We start from the raw sequence: 26,090 nt of genomic DNA, 5'->3' as shown, positions 1-26,090 counted from the left end.
TGCAAACTGCAATATATAGATGTAGTCATCTACTTTGTATCAAGCGAAGCATAAGAATGCACTACGAAATCCTCTTTAGTTGCAAATTGTTTGTGGCGAAGTGAGTAACAATGGCGAGAGAACACAACGCACGCCACACCTTTATGGTCTGTTCTCTATGTCTGTTGACTATATTTTTTCTGACAAACATTTAAAAACCCTTACTCCATGAAGCCAATTCACTTTCCAAAGACCACTTGCATAACTGCATGTGTCTACATACAAACGAACCAGGTACTTATCTTATCAGTATGGAACACACACAACTTGGAAACTATTGCCACATTTATTGCACCATACTGTTTTCAAGTACGGGCATGTCGCTTTATTTTTCTTCTATTGTACACTTTCCCATTCAATATGTAAGAAACAGAACATCTAGGCAATCTGATACCACGGTTTCCATTAAAACAAACCTACAACATTTTGGCATAAAATTGTTCAGCCATGCACTTTGTGGTGAGACTTGGGCAAAGCAAAGCACAAAGTAACAAGAGCAGAAGCACTTGGATCCAGGAAATTAGATGTCTCCACTATAGAACGTAGGGAATCAAACTTGAAGCCCCATTGCTTTTTGATAAACTGGTTCAACGGCCTAAACAACACTAACGCTAACAAAACGAACACAGAGGGAAAGCATACTACTACCATGTTCATTCATTCACACACACAACACACACCTCACGAGTAATAAAACGGGTTAGATCGTTTTTTTTTTTTACATGTCATCCACAGGTGTCTTCAATCCTGGTCCTGGAGGGCCAAAGCTCTGGCTGGTGTTGCTGGACTATAAAGAACGTCCCCTTCACCTGATGTCCTACTGTGTTTCAGTTCCTGAAAGACTATTGCTCTTATTTCCCTGCTAATGCACAAATCTAACCAATAACCTCCAAGACCAGCATCACTGACAGCTGCCTCCCTCCCCTCAGTTAATTGTACAATGATAGTGCTTGTTCTCAAACGTGCCTACAGTAAGGCTTTCCTTTTTAAGCAGATGTTCAAAAATAGTCATAGTGCAACTCATTTCCTTTGCTTGGTTTCTGTGACTGGGTGTGAGAAGGATGAGTTGATATGGCGGGTCGTCAGTTGAAGACCTCCTTGTTGATCCACATAAGACTGCGGGTCTCGTTGGGCTTGCACTCGTACTCAATGTCGCTGAATTTGTTTCCGAACTGGCAGTGCTCTCTCTTGTAGTAGTTATAATACTTCACCTGCCATACTGTTTCAAACTGGCCTGCTTTAGGAAACTGTAAAAGAAATAACATGGACAAAGACAATTTATTTTATTTCAAATCAAACCGTCAATTCAAGAGTTGCGTTCATCTATCATGAGGCCTGACTGACTGAGTGATGAAAAGATGCAAGTTTCTGGCATGTTTTCCCATCTCTGCAGACAAACTCTGAAGCTTAGAATGGTGATTCAATTCTTTGTTACCTCACTGACCAAAACCCTTCCTTCAAGTTTTAATGTTGTCCATTATGTTCCTGACATTCATGAAGACTTTAGCATTTTTTTATAATCTGAACCAGATCTATGCATTAAGACAATTGTATCTTTATCATGTCTACAACATGGACTGTGAACTATGGTGCATCAAATTTGCTGGTGTGTGCCTTCTCTAAATCAATCTCAACTCTATTTAGAGCATCATAGCAAAGGGTCTGAATGGACGTGTTTAAGTGTTTTGTCATTAGTATTGTGAGGTTTTGTGTGTAGACTGATTCAAAAGGGAAACGTAATAACTTTGTTTCAAGTCTATAACACAATAAAATGTGGAAAAATGTGAAGGGGTTGAATATTTTCCAAAGGCACCTGCAAACATGAAAGCTTTTCTCATCTGTGACCATTTGATGAGTAAGTGTGTCCAAATCTTTTGCAGAAAGTCAAAAAAATAAGCGGTATGGCAGTTTTGCACTTCCTTTGACCGTTTATCCTAACAAATGTATGCATACAAATTAAAGAGGGGTAATTGTATTCACTTACCTCTATGCTGACTTGAACAGGTTGCCTATCTCCACTTTTGGTGTGAGGCACACCCTCTGTGTCATATTGTCCATGGTACACCACTGACTCCTCATCTTTTGACTGCTGTTCCAGGGGGAAGGTGATACCTCCAATATTCATGGCCCTGCGAGTTCCATGGAACAGAGTCAGTAGTACCACAGCCCCACCCATCTGTAGCACAGTCGACCCATTTGAACCATCTGGTCATTTAGTGGAAATTCTAGTGGTATGAATTATCAAGCAAACCAGGTATTTTGACATTCCTTTACTTGATTTAATAAAACATGTATCCACACACGTCAATAGGCCTACATCATTTATTAATACAGGCTGTATCGGATGCAGGCCTGCAGAGGGCCACTCTACTCCATGTCTATGCGAACAGGCGTTCCTATGTAATTGTATAGCTAAATATAGGACACATAGGCTACCAAACATAGGCTTCCAAAAATACAACCTTTTGATGTTTCCCATAGACAATTTTCTTTCAAGAGAAATATAATGTAGCCAATATTAGACTAATAGATTATTTAACGGTCATCGGTAGGCTAAATATTGCAGCAGCCTTACTGTACATTCATTTAGCAATGATTTCCTTACTGCCTCTATTGTATAGACTTACGTGGCCTCAGCTTTTCCTGGCTTCATTACGACCTCTATCTTGTATTTCGATCCTGTAAGCAATTTTATTGTCCTGCTCTGCCCGAATCTCGTACCGTCCACCTTGAAAAAAACCGGTCCGTCATTTGGTTGGATTTTAAGAGCAATTGATATATTTATTATTGGTGGAACGTCATCCATGGTTCAAAGACAATGTAAACCGTCCTTTTACAATAAAAAAGCAAGCGGAAAGGAATGATGCTGCAATGGTGTATTCCCAACAGTGGCACCAGAGGATGCTGTGACGTATACAGTTTGCAAGCAAGGGTCGCGGTCGCGTACAGTCACGAACAATAAGCCGACATAGCCTCATAGCGTATCTCCATCAAAAATATTTTTGGGGCGAACATAATACCAATCCAAACACAATTATAGAATACATCGTAACTGGCTCACTATAAAGATAAGACAGGCACAAGTGTATTTTGTCGCTACTTTATAGCACCTTGAGTTTACGTCTAAGCGAACTCTGAAATGGCCAGCGGCCCCTGTCCGAAGGGCTAAAATATGGGAAGGCTATGGAACGCGATTTACTTTCTCCGCTTAACTCTCTGTAGGTACTGAAAGCCATGTGCATTTATTTTCAGTGTGATCCCATTACACATAACTTATAATATTAGGCTATGCAATGGAATTAAAAGGCTTAGTTAAACACGAAACCAAATTAATATAAAAAAGACTCGACAATTTTTGTCAAATATTTGAAAACCACAGTTATCATTCCTAATAGTTTTACAAAATATATAAATTAACATAGTTTTTATGTTTGTCATAAAACAAGCCTAATAATATAAGAAATAATTACATCAAGAAATTAAGTCAAGTGCTTCACATAATCATACATTTATCTACAAAAGTGGCTATAACCAGTATTTTTTACAGGCATTAGCCTATCTATCTAGTTCTGCTTCTAGAATCTCGCCCCACGTCTCAACATCCAGGGGACACATGTATGTGTCTAGGAGTTCATCTGCACAATGAACGTTGCTGTATCTTCCTCTCAACCAGTCCCTCTTCAAAAAGCTTCTTTTATAGTTCCGCACTAGTGTGACCTAATTTAAAATATAGAAGAAAAAACAAACTGGATGAATGGCATAATTTGGTGCTCAATTATGTTTAAACATGTAACATGTATTTTGTTTTCTGGATAAAAAAAAGAAGATTGCTTGTTATCTGTTAGTGAAGGACATTTGCTGAGACCCACCTTCCATGACATTCCACCTTGCCTGTCCCCGTCAATCTCTCGCTGACAGACAGCTCTTACAACCAGGCAGTGATCCCTCCAAATATGATCACTGTCTTCAATAATATGGTACCACAATTTGCAAGTTAACAAAGCATTACACAAGCTGCGAGTGTCCAGTTTACGGAATATATTCAAGCTAATTTCAGTCGGCAGAGTTTCAGCAAAGTTTGGGCAGGTCTCCGCATTGAAGCTCAGGGTGGGTCTTTCTTCAGAGACAAAGTAGGTATTTGAACTCTTTTTGAAGACATCCTGCATAGCTCAGGGTCCCAAAGGGTTTTCCTGAAAAGTGTTCCTGATAGGGAAAAGGTGATAGTACAAATCTATGAAACATAATCAGGTAACCCATATAGTCATGGTTCAACATGGCCTACATTAGAGAGGCGAACCCCCCAAATAAATGATATGGACAATTCAAACCAACTCTATCACTTGAGCCACATTTTTCAAATGATCTATTATTTTTAATAAAAAATGTAGTCGTGAAGGCTGTTAAGAGAAATACTAGCTGCAGTGACTAGACTTCCTTTCCGACGAACTAGCTCGCAGTTCGAATTAATCCCGACCGATCGTACAAAGCCTTTAACAAAGGTTACTAGCGATATAAAAGCATACACATCTTGTAAATTTAACATGTACAATCCACTTGTTAACATAATACTGCATAGAATATGTCAAAAACGCATTAAATTAAATAGCAAGCAAGATGAGGTTACCTAAGTAGTATTGAACCACTCCTTGACAGCTCAGGATTTAAATGTCTCACAGTTCAAAATTTTGTTTACATCCTGAAAGCATGGCGTCACAGCATTTAGAATAGAGCGCATGCGTACAGATTTTTTACTTTTTGAATAGGCTTTATACGATTAATATCGTCTAAAACATTTATACATGTTTTGAGTTAAAGTAAATTCACACCAACAGCAACAATAATTCAGTTTTAAATAAATAACTCAAAACATTAAAAATAGAACCAGGCCAGAGCCAACCAGGCTAGACAGAAACGTTATAAAGGCAACGCGTGCGCAGTAATAGCCGGAAGTACTTAAACATTTTCAAGAGAAGTTAGCTCGAACACAACAGCCAAACAGCAGGTATTCAAACATTCACAATAATAATCATATAACTTTCAATTCCAGTTTTAATACTAGGTTTACAAGCCTTATAAATAATCAAAGGAGGGGCCAGCTGTTATGAAAAATATGTATTGTCCTCGAGCATTCAAGTTAAGTTAATTCTTCCTAAGCCAGTCTTGATGATCCTAGATAGAAATTGATCGATAGACCCTAGATCATAGCTTTGTAACAACTATCATCATATTGCTAAGGGGTTACTCAGTACATTTACATTTGTACTGGCTTGTAAATAAAGCATTATATTAGACCTTATAGCGGAAAAGTACGTTTGTGAGAAGTAGCCGAACTAGGTAGTCTCTTCATAGGAATAATGTGTGATTCCTATCAACATACTGCATTTAACCATCCAGCAACAACCTTCATAGATGGCGGGGTTCAACCTTTTGCCCGTGGAAGACGGTGGCAGTCCAGTTCACCTGCCAGAGGGAGAAACTGTTTTGGGAAGGGGTCCATTTCTTGGGGTAAGTCTTTCTTTAAAAAACAAACAAACCACAAAACAATTATAGCGTACGGAACTCAAATGAAAGTCATATTCATACACTGATCCTGTGTAAACTCAATTGGTTATTGAATAGCAGACAAATCGAAAGCTAAAAAAGTGATGTTTAAAGTAGTCTACATTTTTTTTACTTCAAAATACAAGAAGTCACTGTAATATTAATTTAAATAAAATAAAATGTACAACCTTTACCTTAAATAACCTAATTGAACCAATCCACATTTTTAGCTATTACATTTACATTTATTTATTTAGCAGACGCTTTTATCCAAAGCGACTTCCAAGAGAGAGCTTTACAAAGTGCATAGGTCACTGATAATAACAACAAGATAGCCCCAAAGCATTGCGGGTAGCCAAAACAAGCACACATTGTGAACAACCAAAAAACAAGTGCCAAAGGGAAAAACCATAAGAGCATGTAGTTAGCAAGTTACAATTTAAACAACATTAATCTGTAAGTGCAAGTGTACATGTAGAAAAAACAAGCAACCGTAAAATAAAAATATAAGATTAACTAAAAAATAGAATACAACAGTTCGGCTATTATCTACATTGTTGAAATTATTATGGTGGGATCTCCTTGTTGCAGTGCTGTACTAGACCAACAGATGTCCCTCCAAGGCAAAGTGCATTGTCAGATAGACAGATACTGTAATTAAGAAGGATGTAAAAGTTACACATTGTAGCAACCCAGGGGACTTGAGGGCCCGATATACAATAAAATAAGACTCAGACACGGGGGGTTAACATAAATTGGTCTTTACTAAAGAGGGTCAGGGTAAGGGTAGGGGGACAAACTTTAAATTAGGGGTCTTCCCGTCCGGGGTCTGTGGTCCTTCAAGGAGTGTGGTTCTGGGGGGGTCAAAGCAGAGGGAAAGGTTAGTTGCAACACTCCTCCAGGGTTGTCTCTCTGGTTCTCTCCCTCCCCTGCGGCCTTGGGCTGGCTCCTTTTAAGCCCTCGCCTGATTGTCTGGTGGGCTCCAGGTGTGACCAGTGCCATGTGCCCAGTGGCTGCAGCACCTCAACAGGCAGGTAGACTCCTTCTATCACCTCCCCCAATCGAAGTCGATGGGCCCGCCTTCAGGGCCGGATTGGCTGGTCTGACTCCCCTGGTTTGTTACAATATTTATTCATATTTTTTTTTGCAGATGCTTTTACACTGATACCTTTTTTATTTACACACTGTACATGCCTTATATAAAGTGAACCACAAGAGTACATGTCTCAGTTACATTAAATACATCAAATAATAATGAATTTAAGGACATTGCATGCAACGCAGTGCAACAAATGGCAGAAAACAACACTTGTGTGTAGTGTTTTTGTTATTTTGGCAACCCAGTATAAAATCAAATAAATGACCAGTGTTTTGGCCACAGTCTGTGACATTTTTCACAGAAGAGTTTTTTTTACCGAAGGCTTAGTTTTTGTCAGACAATTGTGTTTGTCGGACATTTTTCTCATAGAGGACTCTATAATGAGGCTCATGTAAATTGTTGTTGATAAATATAATACTATATCCACTTTTGGAGATAGACTGTAATTACTCAGCTTTTTTAAACCGCACTCAATGCATTTCTGGTGGCACCTCCCCTTGACATTCTAAATGGAAATGTGATCATGAATCCATATCTAATTTCCTTACTCAATCTGGTTTTCATCCTAGGTTAGTGACAAAAGAGTCTCCAGACACCATGGGATGCTTGAAAACCTGGATGGGCAGTTGCGCATCAAACCGGTACGTTCTCTGGTTCTTTCATTAGAGCTTGAAGTGTGTGCATGTTGGCCTCATTAGGGGGAAGTGCACAGGCAGGTCATTGTTCTCCCTTATTGAAATATGACATCCATCAAGTGAGTGTAGTGTATGACTAAGAACACATCAGACCCCTCTGAGGGTCTATGTCCTGATACTCCTTAATGTCTCTGATCCATTGAAGGGTCCACTCAGCACATTTCTACCTCTGAAACAAGCCTTGAAACATTGTTACAAGAGCTTTATGCAACAGATTAATTTAATTGCAGTAAGAGAAGCTCTCTAAAAAAGAAAGATTGGACACGTCTGCCTTCAGTTGTTCACTGAATGTGTAAAGCAAGATCAGATATACACATTTAATTGATCTTCATCAGACTGCTTTTGTTCTTGTAAAATATAGCCAGAAGTAGAATCCTTGAACATAAACATAAATTACCTTCATAAAACGGAATAGAAATATCAATGCAGTTGCGTTCATTCATCCATTTAGTTTACAGGAGTCAATGTTGCCTTATAGCAGCTACAGTGAATTAATTAGTGCTGTTATTTACAGGCCGCAGTTGCATGACAATGAATTATAATCACCTTTATGTGGCTAGATATAGCATCTATCCTCAAACAAAGGCTGTTCTTCTTTTTGGATTCCAGACCCACCTCAACCCCTGCTTTTGTCAGTCCTCGTTGGACGATTCCCCTCAACCCCTAGACAGGAACCAGTGGCACACACTTAAAGACGGCGACATCTTCTCCCTCCTCCCTGGGAAATACATGTATAAAGTTGTGGCTGTCGATGGGGACAATGGCACACTCAGGTACTTCTGCACTGAAAACGTCTAAGCAACCTACCACTCAGAAGCCACTCTCAGTTTTGCATAAACATCATTCAAGTATTGTTGAAATCTCCGTTGAACCAAGATTGTTGTTAAAATGTATGATGAACAAAAAATATTGTAAGGCCATGAATATTTGAGGCTTACCAATAGTAGCACAACTTGTTCACAACAGTAATAGTTTATTCTCTTATCTGATCCACAAAACTGGTTTTATTTTCTCCTTCTGGCTTTTATAAAAATGTTCAGGACATGCTGAAGGTGCTGTTGTTATAGCGTCATTAAAATATATAGATTTTTTTAAGATTCTGGCCCTTTTCCCGATCTTCAGAGCTGTTTTGGACTGAAAATTATGGAAAGACTCACCTCACTTATTCCATCATAATCCCTATACACTTGTTATCATAGGCCACGTATTTCACTTAAGGTCTTGGCAGGACAGCCCCTAATATCTTAATATCCTTGCAGGGCAGGCTTTAAGATATAAAACCAGATTTAGGTACTGGCGCTTTTGTTGGACATGTGGCAACTAATGGATTTTAAATATGGTCATTTGCATTCATTTCATAGTCAGGCCTTTCATCTTTTACAGTTTAGATTGAGTGACTATTGACAGCTATTTTGGAAAGGGGATCCTTATGTACAAGACTGCCAAACCTCATGGTTTTGATGTTTTATTTTTGTTTGAAGTGTAGATGAAAAAGAAGCAAAACCAAACTACTCAAGCTAATATTGCTAGCGTCTGAATTGCAGACTTTAGAGTGGGTCCATCGTGTGTTGCAGAACAACATATAGCCCAATCGTTTTAAGGATTTCCCATGGCTTTGACATGTTGGATGTCTTACAGAAACAGTCAAGGCTATAACGAGGATTGCAACAAGTCACCTCTCTATCCTGAGCCAAGTAATGAGCAAGCTCATCCCACCATGCTTCAAGGCAAGACATCCACACCACGCTCACCAGAAAAAGTACCAGAGACACTAACAGCAACCACAGCCAAAAAGGATGACCCATTTGTCCAAGACCCAACACTAAACCAGGTTTGAACATCTGCACGGTTGATGTGGAACAATTTAATTCAACTTCTGACTGTTTACATTTCTAACGTTACAGTTTTATGAACAAAACAAAACAACAGCTATGTTTATGTTCTGTTTTTTTCTTCATGTAGACCAAGTCAGGGATTTTAGAGGAGAAAGAAGAGAAACCAGAACCAAAGAAAAGAGTGTTACCTGCCTGGATGATGGCAGGTATCACAACTCCCAAGAGCCCTTCAACCCCAAAAGGTACCTTTTTATATCACCAGCTCACAATTCCACGAATAAAATTCGGGAACATTACAAAACATTTCAAAATAAAAATGCAAACTGAGGTTATCACTTGGGAAAAACCACTGTTGACCAAACTTGGAATGAGAAAAATCTACTCATCCTAATTCAGATGAGTAGTTGAGGAGTTGCATGACCTTTTCCAAAGCTCAAGTCCTTGACTTGATTTAGCTACTTTGCAACCTGCTTTATGATCATGGTTTTCTCTGATGGACAAAATCCTCCTTTCAAAAAGTTCCTATTTAATTTAATAAGTGTTTTGAAGTTATCATTTCTATCAATGCCAAAAGTGTATTCAAATCTTTTATCAAGGTAGAATGTTTCTTATGAGGAAACGGCTGTGAAGGGCCGCAAGGTGAAAACGTTCTGTGTTCTTTGGCCCAGATTCAAATAGCTTTTAACAAAGAATTAAATTGGCTAAAACGACACTATTCAGCTGTTTTCTGGGAGTAGCTGCAACTATATCAAATGACAGTCACATACGATAATTTTACCGTCAAATTATGCATTTTAAATATGCATTTCAGAAAAAACATTTATTTAACAGTTATACAATGCATTATAAAAATATATTCTGTATCTTTATTTAAAAACCTTTTAGTAAAACCTGTTATATAGAGTTATTAGTAAAATATCAAAGATAACACTAGGTTGGGCACTTGTGCCCACATATGAATTTACATTCTCAAATTTGTAGCCGTGAAATGCTGTGTACTTGTTGGTTCTTAGTACCAGTGCAGTACTGGTTCTGTTAGGGAGTTCAGATCAAGCTCTCGCAGAAAGGCTTCCACTGGTTTTTTCTCTCCCTAATAGGAATCCTATTGAAACCTAGTGAAACGACCAATATGGTTGCAGAGTAAACTCACTTCCCTTTAAAGGGGGTTTGGTTCCTTTGTAGCTCCTCTGTCCATTACCATTAATGGATTAATTGTTAACACACAATGTCTCCTTTGAAACACGGTAGTAGGCAATGTTGATATGCCGTTTATGTAAACTACACATTGTTGTACGTTTTGAAACCCGAACCCCACTAGGCTCTGGAAAGCGAGCCAGGGGAACATCGATCTCATCGGCAAGCCGGGTTGCGGCAGCATCAAAGCAGGGCCGGGCCACGGAGCCCATCTCTGGGGAGGAGTCGGAACACAGCGAAGTGGAGCAGCCCAGAAAGAGGACAAAGAGGAAGAAGAGTGAGGAAGATGAGGTGGAAACAGTTAAGTTTTGTCATACATTTACAGTTATCTTCTTAGCATATGTCCCTATTCATTAGTTTGGGTCTAGTTTTATGAAGGATATAACTAGTAAGTATAATGAATCAATAATAAAATATTGATTCATTACAATTGGGAAATGTGGTTTTATGCAAGCTCATAAGAGTGGATGAGGTTCAGTCATTCGAAGTAAGTTGTAAATGAAACATTGTCATTGTTGGTGCTTAGATTGCTGCTCCTCAGGCACACAAAGCCAGGCTGGATATCAACAAAGTGGAGGATGGTGAAGAGTCAGACAACTTAGACATGGAAGCAGAAGATGATGGAAAGAAAAAAGGAGACGGAGCCACACCAACAGGCAGCAGCTCAACGTGTAGAGTGAAACCCAGTGAGCCGGAAAGTGGTCAGAGGATGAAGCGAAGGGGGTCAAGCCCAGAGTCTGGCCGTGGCGCAGCCAAAGCCCAGCCTAGAACACACTGCCCCTATGGAAAGGAGTGTTACCGGTACGTTCCAAGAGCGTATTCTGTGAAGAGGAAATTATGAAACATTGTAGAAGCACTTGAAATAAATTGTGTACCCCATTTAAACAAAGAACATAGATGGGGTATCGTAATTAATTGACATCACCGCCACATTAGCAAAAGATACTTAAACTGGGTAGCATGGCACACAATGCAAACTATTTTCATTGAAACAATTTCCATACTGTTTGTTATCAATCAACTGAACATGTGCAGTGTGTTTCTGGGTATTTTATGGTAAATTGAAGGTCGTCTTTGTTTTCCAAAATACTTGAAGATAAGGAACAGCTACAATAATATTGTCTATAATGTGATGCTGCTCTGAATAAGCTTCACTATACTGAAAAGCAAGCAAGGCCTCGGGCTTTAGATATGAAAGGCCAGAAAGACATTTCCCATAGTTTCTGATCATACGTTAATAACTCTATGTAATAACTTCCCTGAGACTAACTAAATCACCAGCCACTTTAATCAATCAAAATTGTCTCATTTTATACATTATATATTAATAACAACCGGTCAATCTGGTCAATGAAAGTTGCCTTGTTGTTTCAATACATCAAAAATCTTTTTAGGAAAAATCCACTTCATTTCCAAGAATTCAGTCACCCTGGCGACAGTGATTATGAGGAAGATTCAAAAGAAGAGGAAGAAGATGATTCAGATCGTCCAGAGTGTCCCTATGGAATTGACTGCTATAGGTGCGTTAGACATTTACAATGTAGCTATTGTTTTATTTCTTCATTTTATTGTATTATTAATACAATTTCATTGATTCATTTTATCATTATTCATGTTATTAGTAACTGTATGAGAAATGTCCTGCGCAAGCAACAGGATATTCTTTAGATTATTTTCAGTTCAGGCAATTGACATCCCAAAGTCTGTATTAAGTTTGGAACAATGGTTTTCTTCACAGGAAAAATCCACTTCACAGAAAAGAATACAGACACACTACAACGAGAGGTATGTTTATTCCACTGTAATTCATTTAATCTAATTTTTTAGTTGCAGTCAAAAAACGAGCACCATAAAAACGTGCACTTATGCAGAGATGAAAAGGCCTGTGTTTGAAGACCCAAATGTTTTTGCACAAGTATCGCTATGAGCATTAAGATTTAGGGGGGTTCCTTATTGATTTTGTTTGACGAAGAGGTTCCCCCTCTGTGTACACATAAATGAGAGTTTTTAACATACAATGACTTACATTTATTTATTCAACTCTTGATCAAAAGGTCGGGGGTGGGGGCAACAGGGACATATATTAACTTATCCAGGACCTTTGACCTGTTGTCTACATAGGTGTAAAAATCAGTGTGCTCTTCAGGTCACAGACTCGGTAGAAAAACAGCATAAAGGAGCCTTTGTTTGTTCAGACATTGGCTAGGGACGCTCATGGAATTTTTCCTTTTCATCTGAAATACCATTGGCTGCTGTCGATATGTCACACATACTTTCATGCATGTTATGGTTCTCATGCTGAGTACTGAAGATGGTGGAAAAATAAACTGAGCCAATGGCAGCCTAATAGGTGTGGATTACTCAAACCTAATCTTAAACCTCGAATGTGTAGAGTACATAAAATACCTAGGCTCACTTGTTGAGTGGTTCTAATACACAAGGTTTTCAAACCCTAAGGTAATAATAATGGATAAAAGCTTCTTTAATGTACACCAAAATCTTCTTCAACTAGTTGGAAGTAGAGTGCATGGACCACAGATGAAGTGTATAGCCTTCAGCTGGTGTGGTTTAAATAGACACCAGGGCCACATTGAAACTATGAGCCATTAAACACTTTTTTAAAATTTCTTTATTTGACAACATCAATAATTCATTTCCATAAAATACAAGTACAAATCAGCTTCACTGACGAGAAAGTACAGTAACAACCTCATTTCAGTTGCAGTTGACTTATTCAGCATGTTAATTGCACATAATCCTATCAACAGCAAAGAGGACCGTACAGAAAAATTACAACGATAATGAGGAGGAAGAGGATAACTCCGGGGATGACGACAGTTTCATCAACGACGAAAGTGAGGACATGGATGAAGACTCTGACTATGTCCCACCTGACTCGGACGACAGTACAAAGGAAGACTTAAAAAGACTCAAGAAAGAAGCCATGGCATTTGTAAAAAAAACAAAATAACTTTACATTTTCTTTCTTTTATTTTTTTGTTAAATCCAAAATAAACAATTAGAAGATTCCATACTTGCTGTTTGATCTGTGCTTTCGTTTTTCCACAAAGACTCCCTCATTCACTCAACAAAACAAAATAAACAACTTAACAGGTTGAATGAGGACAGTTGCTCTTGTTACATTGCTTTCTATTCACTGGAATACCATCAGTAGAAAAAAGCTTTTTGATGGTACGTATATTTATTCTTTGACATTCTTTGACTAGAATGCTCATTTAATATTTTACATTATAAAACCTAACTTGACATTTATTTGGCATTCATAGCTATGTAAGTACACAGTAGACCTGGGTTAAATTGAGTAAGTGGATGCAGTGAATATGTAGGTTGTGTAAGCAAAAACTAGATTTTTGAGACATTTCCCCTGCCCTCCCCCATACTTTCCTTTATCCATTATATAGCCAGTGACACTGAATTATAACACCATGTGATGTTTTTGCAGCTGGAATTTATGACAATGTTGTTACTGCATACACTGAATTACACAATAACATGCAAACCTGGTGAATAGGCTTTTTACCTTTATCTACTTGCATAAATTAAGTACAATCTGTCTTTACATAGAATGCTTTGGGGAAAACCTTAACTGGTGGTCCAACTTGTTTAGATTCTTGTAACTGTTTTCATGTTTTGTTGAAATACCATGCAAATAAAATTCCATCTCTCTTGTAATGCCCGTAATCTGTGTGTGTATGTATGTACAAATTAAAATGGATCTAGTTTCCCACCATCAGCTCAAAACCGGGTACTCTGCAAAGTTCATATTCTGCATGTGTCCTCTTTATAATCAACAGAGTGCAATGCTGCGATTGAACTTGTTGGGATAAGCATTTTTACATCAAATAACAGAAAATAATGACTGACGTTGTTGGGATAAGCATTTTTTGAAAAATATATGTGCAAAACCACTAAGAAGACATTTCATCACCAGCTGCATCAGAGGCACTGCACTATATATTCCAGAAATCTGAGTCATCATTGCGGGCACTGCCCTATCGATAATATAGGTCATTTTTATTGCAGAAATGTATCAGTTAATTTGCTTTTTTATATCTGTCTCTTTCTCCAAGGGTGATACAGTATACCAGTATACCGCAAATACACTTTTCTAGGTGTTACAACTTTTTTATTCCACATGAAACTGTTAAAGAAACCACAGGAAATTGCTAATTATGTTAATATGGAAGATAACTGAAGAGTACTACAAAAACAATATGAATTCTCTGATTGTTAATTCGATGCTTTTATATTTACAATAAATACGATGTGCACAAAGTACAATAACATTCTTTGTTTCATTAACTATATATTTATTTAAACCGTTGAACAATTAATCAACAACAAATTATTCTTTTGATAAATAGTAATTAGATGCAATGAACAATCAATCCTGTTACCTTACGTTTACTTTTGAGAGAGGCATTCCTCTGAGGGCCATACATGTGTTGAAAATCTAATTAGTTTCTTAATTTAAATGATAAATTCAATTACATAGTGCACAGTGCCCATGATGCAGTCAGTGATTAAGATGTCAGACAAACACACAAAACAGATTCCTTTAAAGATAGTGCATAGTGCCTGTGGTAAAATTGGTGGCACACACACACACAGATTCCTGGAATTACATCTAGAACAAACATCAATATTATTAAAATCCTATACTTATGAAGTTTCTTCAAAAGTTACATCTCCACCGAACCTTAATGTGCTTTTGAGAACTGTGAAAGCGATTTAAAGCAGGGCCGGTTCCTCTCCTTTTGCTTCTACATACTTTCACTGATCTGACTGTACAGCAAGGTCAAAGAAAAAAGACTGGACTGATGGCTAAATACTTGTCAAAACCTATTCAGATTAAGTGCAAACATTTCATACTTTTTCGTTTTCTGTCTCAGGCATGTTCCCTCTGTAACTGCGTCTCCTGAAGGGGAGATGTGCGTACATCTCGCCCATCTACTACAGCCTTGTTCACTACAGGAGACATCAACCTCAAGTGCAACTTATTCACCTGCTTCAAGCCTTTAGCATTGTCCCTAACGCTGACAAAACACAGTGTGTTGATGATCCCATTGCTCATGGCAATGCACTCAATGATGTAAAAGGCCACCAGCGAGTTCCTGTCACGAGAGATGAAGGTAGGGTGGAAGTCACGAAGCATGGCAAAGACGTAATAAGGCGACCAGCAAACCATGAATGCCACCAGGACCAGGATCAACACCACCACCGCCCTCCGACGGCTCTGGAGCCTCACGCGCATCTGCTCTGTCTGGAAACCCGGCAAGCTCTTGAACCAGAGCACCCGGGAGATCTGGACGTAACATGTGGCCATGACCGCCACTGGCCCGGCAAACTCAACGACAAAGATGAAAAGGAAGTAGCAGCGATAGTAGAACTGCTGGTCCACGGGCCAGATCTGGGCGCAGAATATCTTGTGGTTTCGGCTGGCGAGGTACGTCGTCTCCGAGGCGAAGTAGGCAGAGGGTATAGAGATGATGATTGGGACTACCCACACTACCATGATCAGACAGTAGGCTGTATGGTGTTTCATGCGGGGCCTTAAAGGGTGGACTATAGCCATGTACCTGAGGGGAGGGCATGACAGTTAGAGTAAGAACAGTAGGGAGAACAAAGATTAGGGGGGAAACCATGTTATGAAATAATCTTTCTTGGAGGGCTTTTCAAATCCTTGGATGTCACTGAGTGCTGCCTTTAGCATATGTAAATGAATTTATGGTTTAGTGAAATAGACTTATCCATTTATTCATTTTAGCAGATGCACAGCGGATTACAAACTGCATCAAATCTGAAAGGGGTGTGGGACTTGAGTCCACAATGTAGGCTACAATGCAGGACCAGAGGATGGAAATTTACTTCTTAATCATAGACTGAGCCGGATTCAAACGTTGTGTATTGTGATCACAGTGAGGATATTAGAGTAACATGAGATGGATTCAAGTTTTAGTCTTGCCTTGGACCTCACATTTAACATTTTTGATTATTGAGAAATTTTAAACGTAGCCTGGGTAGATTTCTGTGATGGATTTTCTGGGAAACTTATTGGTCATGTTGTAGTTTGAACTACAAGCTTTAATTTAAGTTTAAGACAGTTTCTTCGCGGAAGGTGATTTATTGACGTTACTTCACAGAGGCCGAACATTTAAAAAACAAATTCACTACTCACTTTTCACCTCAATAGGCCTACTGCTGAATGAAGGTAAGTGATTAGCCTACGTGTATCCTGATTTCAAATAAATACAGTTATCTTGCCAAAACAAATAGCTTCTATCTAAGTGCGAAACAACAACTAATTGTTTATCTTTGGCTGTCACAAGCTTGAACAAAATGTATAGGCCTACGTGCTTGCTGTCATGGCATACTATCACGAACAGGCATCGTTATGTTGTTGCATTATTTGACGTAGACTGTCACAACAAACTAAAAATACAATCCTATATTATTTAAAGTGGCTCTGGTTAGGAAGATGCACAAACATGACAAATAAGATTTCGTCATTCTGATATTCCGTTATATAAATCGTCATGGTAGGTGGGATGTTGTATATAGGCCTACTACATATTGTACGTGCTTTTCATTATCTAATGATAAACCGCAGGAGTTTTTTTTTATGTCTTGTACATTATCAAAGGTATATGTTGATGGATCACACACCTGTCAACAGCTATGGCCAGCAGGGCGTTGGTAGACACATACAGAGACACCGTGCGTAAATAGTTGGTGGAGGCGCAGAGCACTTGCCCATGGTCCCAAGAAAGCTGCTTCACCACGTAGTAATCCAACAGAAACGGGCAGCAAACTACCGCCACCAGCATATCCGATATTGCCAAATTGGCAATGAGCAGATTGGTGAGATTACGCAGTTTTTTGTAGCGCGCCAAATTCGCAATAAAAATACAGTTACCAACACCGCACACCAAAATGATACAAACTAGAACTGCAGCAATAACAATGGTAGCAACAAAAAAGGCATGACCTTGAGTCGTGTCAGGTATCTCTTCCATGGGAATATCGTAGTCCATGTCATTAATGTCCCCCGAAAAGTTATCTGTCAGGTCTTGGCCAACCAGACGTGTCATTGGGAGACTGTCGTTGTTAGATTCACCCATGTTGGACAGTTAGCAACAAACGATCTGCAAAGTAAATTACAATGTTGCCCATAGTTGTCTACCAGTAATAATTTAAAGTCACATTTTGTATATGTTTTTACATGGCAGGAAGCAACCAGGATTAGTTACTGATATAAGCGATAGGGCAAACATAGCCGGTTTTGTCTTTTTTATTGAAAAAGCTTAAAGCTTAAACATACTTACAATAGGTATATGAATCAGTATTGACTTTTTTGGTATTTAACATAACTTGACCATGCGTAGAGCTATCGATTCAAACTCAATTCCAAGAATGTAGTTGATAAAATACATTCCAGTTTGACTCTCAAAAGCATGTCCAACTCGTGCATGGTACACATGATAGTGCTGCTCAATCATGCCACATTCATAAAGAACTCTTGTTTATATGAAACTATTGCATATGTTGAGCTTACATTTGAAACCATTGTTTTTCTTGGCACTCTAGAAAATAATACTCTTAAAGTTAAAAGTTACAGAAAACGCATGAGGCGCTCTGAAGATATAAATGCCATGTGTCTTACCATAACTACAATGCCAAAGGATATTTGCCCAAATGTGAAATGGAAGAGGAATATCCATCGCAGCTCCGGTGTCCTCTCTCCATCTTCCCAAAGTGAATGGACTATCCGGGTTGTTGCAGCATCCCTACTTGACACTCCTTTTCACCATCTAGTGGCAATTCAATTCTCCTCTGCGCCACCATTTCCCCTAATCGCATTTGTAGTGAACACATTCACGTTTTAGTGCTTACATTGAACTTTGCAGTCTAGTTATTTGAGGTTTTCTGAATTCTTTTTCACAGTTTTGTTGTTGTTTTCACATCATATACCGTCATATGTTACAAGCTTCTCGATGCTGCAAGACTACAGTAGGCCCTACTGTCCATGCACACAATTTAAGCAATGTTCTGTTTGAAATTCAAACTAATCCAAAATAACTGTATACATTCAAACAAAAGTTTCCAAACCAGCACAACAGTCAACCTTTTCTCAGTGTCTGAGGTTGTCCCTCCACTCAGACAGAACTGCCCTATATGAGCTGTGGAGAGGAAGTGGAGGGAGGAGGTCTGAATCTCCTGATGACCTGGCCTCCTACCATTCCCTGTTGACAGCCTTCATGGCAGCGACAACAGGCACATTCTCTGTTCAACCACTTTAAAATCAACTCCTGCATCTCTAACCCACACAAAGCCTTCTGAACCTTCTTTTCCCTCCTCACTCTGCGGATGACAATGGGGGTCCACTTTTAGAAGAAGATGGTCTGCATCGGATACTCCATGACTCCAGCGTCATCCTTCACCCCCAACCGTGAGCATGACTAGCTTGCCTCCTTTGAGACTCTTGAGTACTCTGGAGCGAAACAAGTCTGGAATGTGATTCTGTCAATTAGTTGTTCCCTAGACAGAGTCAACCTGTTAGTCTCTTACCAATCTGGCTTCAAAGCCAGACACAGGCCCTCAACACAGCTAGAGCCTCCAACCTCTCATCTGTGCTGATTCTCGTTGACCTGTCTGCAGCCTTTGATACAGTACACCACCAGCTCCACACCGGCTGAAATGGGCATCATTGGAACCACTCTCCCCTGGTTCAGGTCTTAGCTATCTGGGTGGAACTTCCAGGTACTCTGTAGTGCAGGGATCCCCAAACTACGGCCCGCGGCCCGGATACGGCCCGCCAACGCATTTGGACCGGCCCTCTGAACAATGCCAGTCTTCTTTTTTTTTTATTAAGTAGATGTTTTGATTTCAATAGCAATTAATATGAAAAAAGTTATTTACAATATTAATAATCCTCTTTTAATAGGCTATGATATGTACGAATGTACGGTGCATAACATAGTAATAAACTAATCTAGCATTATAAATACTAGTGCTGTCAGTTTAACGCGTTATTAACGGCGTTAACGCACACCCAATTTAACAGCGTCAATTTTTTATCGCACGATTAACGTTCTTTTTGGCCCAGCAATTGTTGTAGTCTTTTTCATATGATGGTACAACAACTACTGACGTTCTAGCTACACCGGAAACAAAACAACAGGCACGCCGCACACACTTGTTTGGGCTTGCGAGCCGGCTAAAGAGTATTGGCTAACTTTACGCTTTGAGTAGATGGCGAGCGCGAGACGCAGAAATGGATGCCAATAAGATTCTGAATGCAAAGTTTACTTTAAAAAAGTTGCCAAATGGTCCCATTGACAAGAGCAAAGTGATCTGTGTGTTTTGTCGTTGTGAACTGAGCTATCATCGCTGCACGTCCAGTCTGAAATACCACTTGATGGCGAAGCACACAGCTGATGCGAATTCTCCGCCCCCTCGTCAAAACCAGGCGATTGCATTGTTATTTTCAATAAAAATAAAATTTTGCACCAAGCAATCCGATCCACTTTTCCATGATGATAAAAGCATTCAAATGACAAAAAATAATAAATCAAGGGACATTTAGAATAGACAAAAATGTGCGATTAATTGTGATTAATCGCGAGTTAACTATGACATTAATGCGATTAATCGCGAAATTATCGTTTGACAGACATTTAAAATCATATTAAAATCTCCACATTAATACTGGTAGTTACTCCAGCCCAAGTAGTTTTCTGTTCCAACCCGGTCCCACATTAAAGAAAGGAAAATTATTTGGCCCTCGCAGACAAAAGTTTGGGGACCCCTGCTGTAGTGGGTCCGCTTGAGCACCTTGCCCCCTCACTATGGGAGTCCATATGGGGTCGTGTGCTGGGACCCTTTCTTATCCATCTACACCAGATCACTCAGTCATCAAATCACGTCTTCTTTTCCACTGCTGCGGTGACGACACAGCTATTTCTCTCCTTCCCACCCTTGTCCCCCCCCCAGTCAGCCACCCTTTGAAACTGAAACCTGACAAGACGGAGCTACTGTTCATCCCTGCCAGATCAGATCCTACCTGGAACAGGAGACACATTGCTTGCACGATGCAAACATGCCGATTTTCTCTAGGCAACATGAAGAGGATCTGTCCATTTCTGTGACTAAGTCCATCCAGCTGCTCTTCCAAGCCTTCTTTACAACTGTAACTCCCTTAAAATTTTACAAACCAATGTTGCAAATCAGCAAACTAGTTTCTGATCATTTGTCTGATCCATCTGTATTCTATAGGCGTTATCTGTCAGTAGAATGTGCTTCTGGGAGCAAGCAAATAGTATTGGAGATGTCTGGAAAGTGAAAAAAGATGTAGTCACTTTTTGATGCAGGAAGATGGCTATTTCATAAACCTCTGTGACCTACGGTGGTTATTTTTTCTCTGTCAAAATCATTAAAATCATTAATTGTAATGATGGGCAGCTCTTAAAACCCGTAAATATTTTCTGTCCGATGACTGGTAGTATCTATCACATGAAAGATTTGTGTCTTAAAATTCTCCTACAGTACTCAACAGAGATTGCCTTGACAGAGATGCTTTTCTTTAAAAGCTATAATGTTTGTAGTACATACAGTACTGTTCATCCCCAAACCTGGGAATTACCAAACCACAGAACTGCCTATATATAACAAAATATGATTATTTTAATGTTGTACATGTTGTACAACTGTATGTACAACATACAGTTTAATACTGTTTGTATTAAAATGAATCATTTTACATTGAAAACAAAGACATTTGAGTTGAGGCTCATGATTATGTTTTGACTTGGTATTATTACCTAGTGGTTTATATAGTAGTAGTATATAGAAGTAGTATATGGTTCCTCCTGTCTGACAGGAAGCAATGAGTTAAGCTAGGAACAACAACAAGTCTCTGACCTCCGGTCCATCACAGGATCTCCTCAGGGCTGCATCCTTTCCCCTCTGCTCTTCTTTCTGTGCCCCAACAGCTGCACCTCCAGTCATCCGTCTTTCAAACTCTTGAATTTTGCCTCTTCAACAAGGCCAAGGACTCACACTGACATTTAACTAATATCTATTATAAGTCATCCATCCAACACCTATTGCACTACACACAAGCCACCTTGATCCCATTTGCACTATGCTGCCCATTCATATTCTTATATATATATTTTATATTTAAATTGTTAAAAAAAAAAGATTGTTAAATTCTTAGAATTAGTTCGACTATTGTACTTTTAATTTAAGATCCATATATGTTTATTGTTTGCACCTTCCTGCCACAGTAAATTCCGTGTTTGTGTAAACCTACATGGCGAATAAACCAAATTCTGATTCTGAACAAAGCAATGTGATGTCAATTAAGTGACATTTAATTTCCAATCCAAACACATCTCATTCTGTTTTGCACCTTGCACTAGATTTGATTCCTAAATCAGATTGGTCTTCATCCAGAAGAAGTGAATGTTTGGATGTGCAAAACATTCCCCACATATCCCCAAGTAAAGCACGTTGTCGCCAAAAGCTATAATTTCTCAAACAAGAGTTTGACTTGACGTATTAGGTCATAAAATAAAATAATGGTTGGTGTCTATGCATATTTTTGTCTCCCGTCTGAGACAGTTGTTGCATAAGATTTATTTCCTGCAATGACAAGACTACTACAAGTGTGCAGGAGGCTCAGGGGCGGAAAAATCAGTGCAGTGCCACCAGATGTTACCTTTGATAGTATCTATAAATTATGACAGACATTGCTTTCATTTTAAAAACGTATTCAAACATATTCTAACTTTATAAAACAGTGTTTTGTTATTTTCAGAAATCAAATGATGTTATATTGAATTCCGATATCAAAGCATGGAAAAAAAAAAGCAATATTCACAAGAGGGTGCAACGTTCCAGAAATAACCCATGGGGAGTGTTGTAGTAATAGGCACCAATAAATCCCCTATCTTGTTTTGATTTTTGTTTAAGGAAAATATATTTCTACCCTCATTTTACAAGGTCATGACACAATTGTATGCAATCCCACCATATTTTTCCATCATTATTAAATGTTTCCATGGTATAAATGTGAAGAAAAACATCATTGATAAAGTAAGGTGGAAATGCAAAAATGTTACGTACTGACAGCAGACAGATGGAGGAGCTGCAGAATAATATCTTAACATTTCCTCAGAAGTGCCCTCTTGAAGAGAACTGTAGTTAGCAAAAAAAATATTCCGGCAAGTATTCAAGTCAGTACTTGCTCAAACCACCTCTGCAGCCATACAGCTAGTTGTCTTTTCAGATAACACTGTGTTTGAGATGTTACTGTGGCACTGTGCCTGGTAACACACCGTCAAATTTACCATTTTGTTATGTGGTTTTGAAATAAGATGTTCAGTCCTTATTAATGATCTGCTGTGCATTAAGGTGTCGGTTAAATCTCGTTAATCCCACAAATTACATACATTTTGTGCAGTCTGAACAAGGATAAGACATTAAGTCATATATGACATGGCAATTCCTAGCCATGCAATTGAAGTCTGAAGGCACATTTTATTATATGATGTGAACATGAATGCCTGCAGTGGGAACGAGATGTGAGATTGGAGTTCTGTTTCTCCAACAATAAACTTGCAAATGTTGAATAATTTGGTAATATATATTTTTTGGCATTTTCAGCTTCATTTAATATTGATAAACAGAGACAGGAAAGACATGCAAGAAATTGCCCAGGCCAGAATCAAACTCAGGCCCCAGCAGTAAGGCCTTAACCTTTGTGGTATGTTCTCTACCTTTCACCAGTGTGCCCCCAGTGAGAATTATTTTTCTTATGTAATTAATTTGGAAGAAGTTCCTACTGATCATAGGTTCTAAGTGGGACCCACAGCAATAGTCATTGTTGATGAATCCCAATGCAAACCCTTAAAGCTAATCTGGGCTTCAGACACTGAGAAATGAGTTACACAAAGTAATTTTATTGCTCTGTCTCACTAATAAAAGATGAGTCAAAAGTAGACCGTACAATAAAAAATAAAAAAAGTACAGTTTTTTTATACATTTTGTTTTTTTAAACTTTCAATCAAATGGCTGATCAATTTCCAATACAAGAGTCCAACTTTGCTTCCCCCATCTAGCATTGGGGACTACTTCTTAGAATAAGTAATCTTCATGGCACAAGTGGCTGTAATTCTGAAGCCTTGTAATGCATCCTTGGCAACGCCTGCCTGAGCTTCGCTTTCAAATTCAACAAAAGAGATGTCGTGTTTGCCAGGAACAAGTCGTACCTCTTTAAAACCAGGGAACCTATAAATGAAAAGATGACAAAATCAGTCGCTAATACATGCATGCAAGCCATGTGCTGTAGCCACCACCACATGAAGCCTCCAACATTAACAATTTAAAAATGTATATATTTTCTTTGTGAGCTGGTTTGCTAGTCACTTTTTAAGGCATCAGAGAGTAAGTCAACTCATAATAACAGCAACAAATACTCACTGATTAAACAACATAGACAGCATCATTTCGTTTGTCTCTTCAGGCAGGTTGTTGAGGAATAAAATGTAGTTGGGTGGATTGTCTGGAACCTAGAATGAGAAAAGAGACACATCTGTCACTGTGCCACACAAACCTATCACCTTCACAATTTACAACATTCTTTTAATAAACAGTGCATTAATTTAGTTGACGGGACAAATAAATAAGCAAGGAGCTACGGCTGCTCGATTACGGCAAAAATCATTATCATGATTATTTTGGTAAATATTGAGATCACGGTTAATAAACGCAATTCTTCTCCGACTTTGGAAACATGATGCATATATTTAAGTCAAATAAATAATATGGGATACTGTGGATATTGTTGAACTTTAATTAAAAAATAATCCATCGGAAATTAAGAAAGCAGACCTCATCGAATGGGTCTCATGTGATAGGAATCCTGATAGGGAGGGAAAGCTGTTTGCCAAGCTCAAGGTAGAAAAGAAGCGCATTGGAAAGCACACAGCTCTCCTTTTGTGGGGAGTTTGTGTCGTGAATGTGTGTATGTACCTACCAAGATAAACACAGTCAGGTACGTTAACTTTGGTACTACCCGTTGACTAGCATTTGTAGCAATATACTAGCTAAGTAGTCAGAAGAACCCATACAAACAAGTTGGGGGTACAGCATGCAAATAACATGCCACAGCCTGGCTGAGTTTAAGTTTGGGGTCTTAAGGAGGGGCAAAAGCACACTGCTGTAAAGGGGTGCTTTGTATTCATAACACAAGAAAAAACGAGAGCATCTTTGTGAAATGGAAAGCGGCACAATCGTTTTAACTTCATTTTACATTGTACTATTAACATCAACAACGATTTCCTCAGCCTTCACACTATTCATTGGTTGCTAAATTATATGCTTACCTGTGTGGTTACTTGTGTGTTAGGCTGTGTATTAGATCCCTGTGAACAAGGAAGTAAAATTAGTCTACAGTATTTGACTGTGTGCTTAATTTCCCTCTTAACATTTGAACAGGTTCAAACTCATTGTCATTCTCACCAGTGCTGGCTTCTTTGTTACGTTGGCAACTTGCTCTTGAGCCTTCTTTTTCTTCTCCTTTTTCTTCTCTTTGTCATTGTAAGTGCCTCTCATTTTGGAGATGACCTCTGAGTCTGTTTTGGCATACTGTATGCGCTGGATATAGGAAAATAAATATGTTTAATATGCTGATGTTCAACATTTCCCTTTTAGGGACAATGTAAGGTGGAGCTTACCATGGGCTTATTGTAGAAAGGGAAACCCTGAAGTTGCCTGAGTGCATTTGTGGACGCAGCAAGCTCTTTAAAAACAACAAACGCCTGTCCTCGCATCTTTATCGTTTTCATAGCGACAATGTCCACAATTTGCCCAAACTGGGAGAATAGGGCATAGAGTGAGCGCTTCAGTTCTGAAAGTCAACAGACATAAAAAAAATATTATTTTCAAATGGCCTAGTGCTTTTCCTAAACTTCCCAATTAAATGAAGGTTTGTATCCACTAAAATTCCCCTAGGGGGCAGTTATGTGCATGCGGTACTGCAAATAATAACATGATACAGATAACATGCATCAGACTTGATCTGCAATTGTAGTTGTAACAAGTGTAGTAGAATATAACTTGTCCAATGATTGGCCTGCAGCTTTCAAGATAGCCTAGCTAGCCTGTGCTTTACCCGGTACGGTAGGAAAAAAATCAGACGCGGTCTTACCATCTTTCTTAATTTTATCATTTACATTGTTGATGTAAATGGTGTGGTTGGGTCTAATATCCATGTTTAGATCAAAAACAGCTCCTGTAGATACAAACAATCGTAGTTACCTATCGGAGCAGCAGTAACGTTAGTAAGATACATGCATTTAGATCATGAATGAAACATGCTAGTCTAGCTAGCTAGTGCTAGCGTGCATCACTGCTTGCGTGTAATTGTGTTGCTACTGCAAGTTAAAGCAAACGCCATACTCTTGGTATGGGTCAGAATGATCAACATCACAAATTTATGTTTAGTAACTCCACTCAGTACTAAATCAAAATACATTTCAGCCAATGAGAAAATACACTCACCCGTTCACTCAACGCGCTTCTGAACAGTGAACACAGGAAGTGAACGTGACTGCGTCCTATTGTGGATAGACATAGCTGGAATGTAGTGCCACCATCTGT

At 38.8% G+C, this 26,090-nt stretch overlaps 5 protein-coding genes across 10 annotated transcripts; 1 reads left to right on the top strand and 4 right to left on the bottom strand.

Annotated features, from left to right (window-relative positions):
- Positions 1-16: 16 nt before the first annotated feature.
- On the bottom strand, positions 17-3,215 carry cnrip1a (cannabinoid receptor interacting protein 1a). The gene is made up of 3 exons (XM_047043743.1): positions 2,667-3,215; positions 2,024-2,168; positions 17-1,286 (listed from the first exon to the last, which is right to left on the bottom strand). Exons 1-3 carry the CDS (start codon positions 2,843-2,845, stop codon positions 1,122-1,124), a joined length of 489 nt encoding a protein of 162 aa, XP_046899699.1. The 5' UTR covers positions 2,846-3,215; the 3' UTR covers positions 17-1,121.
- A 379-nt stretch (positions 3,216-3,594) lies between these two features.
- On the bottom strand, positions 3,595-4,205 carry LOC124483339 (F-box only protein 48). The gene is made up of 2 exons (XM_047043744.1): positions 3,909-4,205; positions 3,595-3,756 (listed from the first exon to the last, which is right to left on the bottom strand). Exons 1-2 carry the CDS (start codon positions 4,203-4,205, stop codon positions 3,595-3,597), a joined length of 459 nt encoding a protein of 152 aa, XP_046899700.1.
- Positions 4,206-4,975: 770 nt separating this feature from the next.
- Positions 4,976-14,096, top strand: aplf (aprataxin and PNKP like factor). 5 transcript variants are annotated; one of them, XM_047044098.1, is made up of 11 exons: positions 4,976-5,041; positions 5,449-5,544; positions 7,249-7,320; positions 7,984-8,147; positions 9,013-9,205; positions 9,337-9,451; positions 10,528-10,703; positions 10,930-11,204; positions 11,798-11,923; positions 12,142-12,188; positions 13,172-14,096. In XM_047044098.1, the coding sequence occupies exons 2-11, from the start codon at positions 5,449-5,451 to the stop codon at positions 13,372-13,374; spliced, it is 1,467 nt and encodes a 488-aa protein (XP_046900054.1). In that variant the 5' UTR covers positions 4,976-5,041; the 3' UTR covers positions 13,375-14,096. The 5 variants fall into 5 exon arrangements, with proteins under 5 accessions (XP_046900054.1, XP_046900055.1, XP_046900056.1 ...); XM_047044099.1 differs by having other exon boundaries at positions 4,982-5,041; positions 5,434-5,544; XM_047044100.1 differs by lacking the exons at positions 4,976-5,041; positions 5,449-5,544 and adding an exon at positions 6,046-6,610.
- Positions 14,097-14,808: 712 nt separating this feature from the next.
- prokr1a (prokineticin receptor 1a) lies at positions 14,809-18,212 on the bottom strand. The gene is made up of 3 exons (XM_047044119.1): positions 18,088-18,212; positions 17,091-17,569; positions 14,809-16,003 (listed from the first exon to the last, which is right to left on the bottom strand). The coding sequence occupies exons 2-3, from the start codon at positions 17,543-17,545 to the stop codon at positions 15,313-15,315; spliced, it is 1,146 nt and encodes a 381-aa protein (XP_046900075.1). The 5' UTR covers positions 17,546-17,569; positions 18,088-18,212; the 3' UTR covers positions 14,809-15,312.
- Positions 18,213-23,373: 5,161 nt separating this feature from the next.
- snrpb2 (small nuclear ribonucleoprotein polypeptide B2) lies at positions 23,374-26,059 on the bottom strand. Of its 2 annotated transcripts, none has more exons than XM_047043753.1 (7): positions 25,992-26,059; positions 25,639-25,722; positions 25,166-25,338; positions 24,951-25,085; positions 24,815-24,853; positions 23,910-23,998; positions 23,374-23,717 (listed from the first exon to the last, which is right to left on the bottom strand). In XM_047043753.1, the coding sequence occupies exons 2-7, from the start codon at positions 25,700-25,702 to the stop codon at positions 23,558-23,560; spliced, it is 660 nt and encodes a 219-aa protein (XP_046899709.1). In that variant the 5' UTR covers positions 25,703-25,722; positions 25,992-26,059; the 3' UTR covers positions 23,374-23,557. The 2 variants fall into 2 exon arrangements, with proteins under 2 accessions (XP_046899709.1, XP_046899710.1); XM_047043754.1 differs by having other exon boundaries at positions 25,639-25,748; positions 25,992-26,032.
- Positions 26,060-26,090: the final 31 nt, after the last annotated feature.

The sequence above is a fragment of the Hypomesus transpacificus genome, chromosome 21 (genome assembly GCF_021917145.1).
Source record: "Hypomesus transpacificus isolate Combined female chromosome 21, fHypTra1, whole genome shotgun sequence".
NCBI lineage: Eukaryota > Metazoa > Chordata > Actinopteri > Osmeriformes > Osmeridae > Hypomesus > Hypomesus transpacificus.
The sequence above is the reverse complement of the archived record's forward strand: the minus strand, read 5'-3'. Positions and strand labels throughout refer to the sequence as shown.